This window comes from Mastigoproctus giganteus, chromosome 1 (genome assembly GCF_048544385.1).
Source record: "Mastigoproctus giganteus isolate SK-2022 chromosome 1, ASM4854438v1, whole genome shotgun sequence".
Lineage (NCBI taxonomy): Eukaryota > Metazoa > Arthropoda > Arachnida > Uropygi > Thelyphonidae > Mastigoproctus > Mastigoproctus giganteus.
This window is the reverse complement of record NC_143575.1, coordinates 212,470,997-212,479,308: the sequence shown is the minus strand read 5'-3', so window position 1 is coordinate 212,479,308 and position 8,312 is coordinate 212,470,997. Positions and strand designations below refer to the sequence as shown.

The following is an 8,312-nucleotide window of genomic DNA, read 5'->3' as shown; positions in this document are numbered from 1 at the left end:
TCTAATTCATTATGTAAATTACTTTGTTTAATAAAATGCATTTTTATAAACAGTTTTCAATACAAATGTGTAAAAGTTCAAGCAAACTGGCATATATATTTAAATTAACAAAAATGATGTCTGTATACTGATATACTCAAAGATCACATGTTACAAAATATACATAAATTAGCCTGAGATTAAATGTGAAACTATGAAGAGTGAAAGAAAAAAAAATTTGTTTCAATTCGAGTATGTCAAATGCATTAAGCAAAACTCCAAAATATGTAATACATGAATGCTTTTAAATGTTGAAAAGAACCCACATATATAAGAATATACAACCTATACAAATTTAGCTGTTTTAAAGAATCGCAGAGAATGTCACATTGATCAGGACTTTTCAAAGAGGACAGTAGGTAGAAAAATTACAAAACTTCTTTTTTCACAAAAATGTCTTGGTGGTGGTTTGGTTAGCAACAAAAGGAACACACCAGTCACTGTAAAGAAACAAGCTGAGCACGGAGGTTTACATGTAATTCTACTTCACTTCATTCTGCCTCACTGTTCCAGACAATGTGGTTATTCCCATAGCATGAACCATAGAACGAAATACAGATTTTGGCTGAGACAAGAGTCTGGCAGGACTATCAAACTCTAGCACCTAAAATAAGGAGAAATGCATTATAAATTGCTGGGAAGCAGTTTTTCCCTTTTACATGCACATACGCATACACATACTAAATATGAACATAAAAGATTCAAATAAACAAATGTATCTTGTAATTAAGAGCAAATCTCTTTTTATAAAGCTTAATGGATGTCATAATTATATAAATAATCTACAGTAGAACCCGGATAATAAATTCCCACACAAGAAGTTTTTCCCCTGTACTAGGTTTGGTTTCTAAAGTCCCAATTTCAACTCTATACAGGCAACCCCCATATAACACAGTACTTCTACAACACAGTTTCGCTCTAACACGACTGATAAATAGCAGCAATCCTTGCACAACATGGTACTTCTACAGCAAGGTTTCGCTCTAACATGGTTTGAAAATTGCTGGAAATCTCGCATAACATGGTATTTTTGAGCTTTTGTGCTGGGGAAACCCTGCTATTATATTAGATGTAATTTTCAATGTTTCCATTCCTTTTTGTGAATCCCTGCTGTTAACTCGCTAGTTGTTATCACCTTCGTGATATTTTTTTAAAGCACATTTCTGCAGGTCACTACCATAAAACAATAAAAACCATTTGCAGTTTCTGGTTTATTGGTCTTTTTTGTTAGTGTAATCAATTATAAACGGGTAGTAAACTCAATCTTCTTGCATTTGCTATAGTACCAATAGCTGGAATTTTGTGGGTTTTCATGTTATTATGGTGAAATGCTTTTTCCCCTTCCATGGCGCCTCCGTAGCCAGGTGGGCAGGAGCGGCAGTGCGTAGCACACGCTTCTTGATTAGACTGGGGTTCGAGCCCGTAACCCCCAAATACGGAGGATGCAGAAAGGTCAGAGGAATGACCACCGCATATCCTCAGAGCAATATGGCCTTAGTTGCTAATGCTCCTAAAAATCAAATAATAACCAAAAATAAATAATCCCCTTCCATGAAATATTCAATCATTATAAAAAACAAATAAATTTTCAGAAACTCATTACTCCGTACTGCGTTTGTTGCAACTTGTGTGTGCCGTGTTCTTTGTTATTAAATGCTTATCATTTTTACTGTTTTAAATTTTACAATGAAAAAAAAAAAAAAAAAAAGAAAGTCAGTGAACAGAAATACGTGTTAATTAAGCTATGTATTGACTTAATAATATTAATAGCAATAAGAGCTTAATTGACGGTACTCACCTCAATTGGTCTGCTTAGTTACGTGGTATTGAATTGGAAATGAATTAAATGAAGCTTAAAATAAGTTAAAATAAATAAAGACGGAATTGTTAAAAACCTGTAATTAAAATTTGCTCAAGGAAGAAGAAGTGCACTACCTCGTCCCTGGTTGTCATATATAAAATATTAATATGAGAACTAGATGAAGCCAATAGTTACAACGAGTGACTTTCATGAAAAAAAGTCTTTGGTTGGCAATGATAAGAGAAAAGGAATTATGTATTTAAAGAATTACTATGTTCCCATGATGCATTTCGAGACATGTGGGAAGTTTACGTGCATAAGGTTTCAGACCGGTGAAAGGTTGGTTGGATGTTTCGTGTTTAGAACACGAAACATCCAACAAGCACCTCGTGTTGGAAGATTTTGTAACTAGATCCTAATTTAATAATTGCGACGGCTAAATCGATTAGGGGATTGTGGTTGTGAGAGTGCAGTTGTTGTGTAAGTTCGGTGCCGGCTTGATTAGTTCTGAAGCTATTATGGTGGTAATAAGCACGTGTATTGGAAGTTTTTGTGGTGCTATATTTTGCGGTAGTGCTCCCGACTAGCATGCATTACAACCGGATTGACATTTAATTAAATATATAATGCTGTTGATGTCGCTTATTGGATATTCGTGTGTCTCTTTATATGTATTAAACATGGTCCCTATTTATTATGTGAAGAAAATATTAACGTTATATCTGTATTGGCAAACACCTGGCGATTCCGCTGTGATAGGGGAGGACAATGCGTGTGTTTTGTTTGTTGTTCTGGTTGGTGCTATGATTAAGTGGGCTTATTGACATTATTTCTTGCAACAGAAATTGTGTGTTGAATTAGATGTGAAGGGTATTTCCTAGCTATGAATTTCTTTGTAAGATATTGTAGTTCAGTGGATAAATCGTCCTGCGAAGAATTAAACTTAATGATGTTGTAGATTTGATTGTAGAGAATGGACTTTTTTGTACGAGTGGGTGATGCGATTGAAATGTAAATATTTTCCTGTGTGTGTGTGTGTGTGTCTTTTCTATAAATTTTGGTTCCCAGCCTGGTGCCTATTTTATTGTCAGTTTCGGCAAAGGTAAAGAAAGCCAACACAAGAACGACGAGAAATGTCAGATAACTTATGTGGAAAATTAGTTTCCCGATACGGCACTCTAGCACTGCTCGCTCAGTAAACAGACAGTAGGTGTTATTGGTCTGGAGCAGAAATCGAGAACGATATATTGATTGACAGGTAGGCGTGGCAAATGATGTGCTGATTGGTGCGTGAACACAACACATAATAACATCAGTTTAGTATCACTTTAGTAGAACTCAGAAGCACTAATGGTCACTTGCTGTAATCGCACATGCCCTAATGAACACTTTCTATAATGTTGGGAAAAGGTCAGGTTACCTCCACTTGAATCCCATGGGAGCTTGAACCCCTCCCAAAGTGGAAGGGGTAACATAACCTTTTTTCTTCAGAATCACAGTCATATTTAGAAATACATTCATAAAAAAAAAAAAAAAAAAAAAATTATAACTGTATTGTTATTTTCTTGTTCAATAATATGCCCTAAAGGTGAAAAAAGGTCATGTTACCTCCACTTGAATCCCATGGGAGCTTGAACCCCTCCCAAAATTGAGGGGGTAACCTAATCCTTTTTCTTTAGAATCATGGGGGGACTAGCGCATAAATTGTTTATTAACAAAATATTAATTTTTTATTACTGTACTTTTATTTTAAAAGACAATCCTGCAGATACACACGTATCATAACGTGAATCAACACCTCAATAGCTATTCAATATATATATGCCAGTAGCATGGCAAAACTGTTGAGCAAAAATAATAAATTAAACATAATTTTAATCAACAGGAAGGGAGAAGAAAAAGTAACAAGAATAAAAACTGTAGCAGAAAATCTCCAAATAATTTAGAAAATCCAATTAAAAATAATAAATCAAATTAAGAGCCAATTACACAAGAATTTAACGGCGCTCCCTCGTATGGTGCCAGTTCTAAATTGCGTGAAATATCACAAATAGAGACTAAACTAACTACAATAAAATAAAACAAAAATAGACTGACCATTATGCTTCATATCAACAGAGGACCACAAGGCCAATAATGGTCAGGGAATTGCTGCATTTCAATAATTAGACAAATCGCTGCAAAGGCGAACCAATCGAAGGATCAGTCCGCCATCTGATCCCCCGATCGAACCGCCAATGCAGAGGATTTAAATAACGGTGGTCCTTATGCAGTGAAAAATAAAATATAGAACACACAGACAGACAGACCAGCACTCCAGAGCAGAGCCACACCACTGACAAAATGTAAGCTTAACCAGCTTATATAGACAAATAAATAAATAAAATACTATTTCGCTGCATAAAGACCACCATTATTCAAATCCTCTGCATTGGCGGTTCAATCGGTTCGCCTTTGCGGCAATTTGTCTAATGATTGAAATGCAGCGATTTCCTGACCATTATTGGCCTTGTGGTCCTACGTTGATATGGGGCATAATGGTCAGTCTATTTTTGTTTTATTTCATTGTAGTTAGTTTAGTCTCTATTTGTGATATTTCACGCAATTTGGAACTGGCACCTTACGAGGGGGCACTGTTAAATTCTTATGTAATTGGCTCTAAATTTTAAAATTGATTTATTATTTTTAATTGGATTTTCTACTACAATTTTTAGTCTTGTTACCTTTTCTTTTCCCTCTCTATTGATTAACATTATGTTTAATTTATTATTTTCGTTCAACAGTTTTGCCATGCTACTGGCATTAGTTTTGATTTAATATCAGTAATACACTGGGCATCATGTGGAGGAATGTGCATTTTGCTGCCTCCAACGATAGCTTTTTATTTATATTTAATTTCTTAATTTTAGTATTATATTTTTTATTGTTTTTCTTAACTATTTCATTATGCTAATATATATATATATATATATAAAGAATATTTCTTTCTTTCTTTCTTTCATTTCCTAACCTAACATTTAAGGTTAGGTCACGAAATATAAGGAAACCTTTTCTATTATTTCTTTTATTTTTTGTTATATGAAAAATAACAAAAAACACTCATGAACTCCAAAAATCTGCTTTTAATAATGAGAAAAAAAACATAATGAAGAACATAAAAATGAACGGAACGAAACTTTTATTGATTTAGTTTTCATCAAAAAATCAACCAATGTTTTATTTTCCTTACAAATTTCTTCCATCTTTAAAAGATTCATTGCTACTATTACCTGTTTACCATTCGTCACAAAACTATTATGCACCATTTTTTACTCATAAATACATATTATAATGCCAATCAATGACTACACAGTAGCTTGTCGTCTGTTGCACCCACCACCAATCATTTCATCGTTTGTCGCGCCTACCTGTCAATCAATATATCCTTCTCGATTTTGGCTCGAGACCGATAACACCTACCATTTGTTTACCGAGCGAGCAGCGCTAAAGTCCAATGTCAGGAAACTAATTTTCCATGTAAGTTATCCGATGTTTCTCGTTGTTCTCGTGTTGGCTTTCTTTACCTTAGCTTCAGTTTCTATTTCAAGGGTATATATTTTAATCTTTTGTGTATTGTATTGAATTTAATAAAAGGATTATCAGTGGTGGCTCTGTTTCCTATTAATAACATGTCGTCCGCATACCGCATGTAGAGCTTACTACCAGAAGGAAAAGGTTGAAGTAATTGGTTTTTGATCATAGCTAAGTAGATTTCTGATAAGGGAGCTGAAATTCCTAACCCCGTGAGGAGACCAAATATTTGAAAACGGAAGTGCCTAGCTTCAAGTAATATCGAGGTGAGTTCTAAAATGCTGTTGATGTTAAGGGAAATTTGTTTAGTTAAAGTGTTGTCTGTCATTAGGAGTTCACATAAGGATTGTAATGTAAAGGGTAAATGTATGTTGGTGTATAAAGAAATGACATCGAAGAAGGCTAGGATGTCTTCTCCAGAAATTATGGTGATGTTTATATATTTAAAAGCTTGATTGGTGTTGCTAACTCTAAATTTTGAAAATCTCATAAGGGGTGATATAATTTTAACCAAAAAGGTGGATAAGTTAGCAAAAGCAGATTTGGTGAAAGAAACTATTGGCTGTAGGGGGTGGCCAGGTTTGTGTAATTTAGTAATGCCGAACATGTGTGGAAGGACGTTACTGCGTATGCCAATTTGTTGTAGTGTGTGCAGGTTGATTTCTTTATGATATCTTAATCTTCTCAAAATACCATCAATTTTGTTCTTTAATCTGGAGATGTTATATGTATTGTCAACTTTGTAAGTATCTTTGTCAGAGAGGATTTGTTGCATTTTATTGATATAAGCACTTTTATCTAAAATTGTAATAGTAGCTCCTTTGTCGGCTTTTTGTACGATAATGTTTGGGTTTTTTCGTAATTTATATATGTTTGATAGCTGTTGTTTGGTCATACTGGGTTGTGGTACCAGTCGTGAATTAATAATAATGTTGGTTTCATGCATAACCTGCCATTTGTCTGGGTGATTCTCCAATTTGGTTTGCAACTCAATGTTGCAACTCAGTGTTATATTTTCAATCACATCACCCACTCAGCAAAAAAAGTCCGTTCTATACAATCAAATCTAGAACATCATTAAGTTTAGTTCTTCGCAGGATGATTTATCCACCAAACTACAATATCTTACAAAGAAATTCATAGCTAAGAAATACCCTTCACATCTAATTCGACACAATTTCTTTTGCAAGAAATAATGTCAATAGCCCACATAATCATAGCACCAACCAGAACAACAAACAAAACACAGGCATTGTCCTCCCCTATCATATTGGACTCGCCAAGTGTTTGTCAATACAGACATAACGTTAATATTTTCTTCACATAATAAATTAGGGACTATGTTTAATACATATAAAGAGACACACGAATATCCAATAAGCAACATCAACAACGTTATATATTTAATTAAATGTCAATCCGGTTGTAATGCATGCTAGTCGGGAGCACGACCACAAAATATGGCACCACAAAAACTTCCAATACACGTGCCTATTACCACCATAATAGCTTCAGAACTTATCAAGCTGGAACCGAACTTACACAACACCTGCACTCTCACAACCACAATCCCCTAATCGTGACATATTGCAATTGTTTTCATCGATATCCATAACTGGATAGCATCGACCATGTGAAGCACAGTGAAGCATTTGCCGTTAAGTTGTGATGGTTGTGAACTGAATTACTCAGTGGATTGTTGTTCTGGCTTATTGTAATTGTCACTTTTTGAGCCTTAAGGTATGTTGAAACTCCAAAGGAGCTCATCGTTCCAACTTGGTAATGAGTTTAATGAACAGAATGATAAGAAATTAGAAATCCTCAGTTTAAAAATGTTTCCCATAGGCAGAGTAAAATATTTATAAATTCTGAAATAGTACTTAAAAATGATCTTTAACTTACGTATGCATATCTTTTCATTTTTATTTGTGTAGTTAATATTTCATACCCTTAGGTAATTTTTCCTTCTAAGAAGTTTCCTGCGTAAGAAATTCTAAAACTCCAGTCCCTTGGAGTTTTAGAATTTCATTTTTATTTGTGTAGTTAATATTTCATACCCTTAGGTCATGCACCTCCATAGCCAGGTGGAAAGGAGCAGCAATGCGTAGCACACGCTTCTTGATTAGACCGGGGTTCGAGCCCGTCACCACCAAATACGGAGGATGCGGAAAGGTCAGGGAATGACCACCGCATATCCCGTAGCAATATGGCCTTAGTTGCTAATGCTCCTAAAAAAAACCAAATAACAATAAAAATAACCTTAGGTCATTTTTCCTTCTAAGAAGTTTTCCCGCGTAAGAAATTCTAAAACTCCAGTCCCTTGGAAAACTTATCCGGGTTCTATTGTATATGTTCGATGCTGTTTAATTCATTGGTTAGTTTAATTCAGAGATACATTAAAAATAAAAGAACTGTACTCCTAATTAAAGATATAACTATTGCTATTTTAATATGGCTGGCAAATTCTGTTTTGAGTTTTTCTTAACATTGTTAGTTTGGTAAAACTAAAAGTAGTTTATTATTCACAGTAAGCTAAGCCTTACCACAGTGTTCAGTTATAAATCCTATTTGATATCAACAGAATCTAGGAACACTTTTGCTGTACAAGTTGTGAAAATTAGTTATTATAAATAAATGTTCTAATTGAGCAATTTTAAGTATGTACATATAAAGTAAAAGAAAATTAGAAATCTCATGAGAGAGAGAGCCCGATTATAAGTAAATGTGTTCGCAAAATATCATTATAGCAGGCTGCATGGAAATTTCCAGTGCAGATATTTTTTTTAAGGTTAGAGAAAACATCTCTCAGGAAGGTGCCTGGCTGGCAACTTTAAAATCCCAAAGAGAAGAGCTCTGAAGTCCTCCATGCAGTCAAATTTGAAGGAAAGGTCACATCAAGTCA

The 8,312-nt window shown here is 34.4% G+C and overlaps 1 protein-coding gene across 1 annotated transcript in view; it reads right to left on the bottom strand.

The window, feature by feature from the left end:
* Window positions 1-514: 514 nt before the first annotated feature.
* The window catches only part of LOC150091500 (ATP-binding cassette sub-family C member 5-like), a 177,500-nt gene continuing 169,702 nt past the window's right edge, over window positions 515-8,312 (bottom strand). Inside the window, exon 9 of the mRNA XM_090384200.1 lies at window positions 515-643. Coding sequence (XP_090240326.1) covers window positions 521-643 — 123 coding nt within the window. The 3' untranslated portion in view covers window positions 515-520. The remainder of the gene's footprint in view (window positions 644-8,312) is intronic.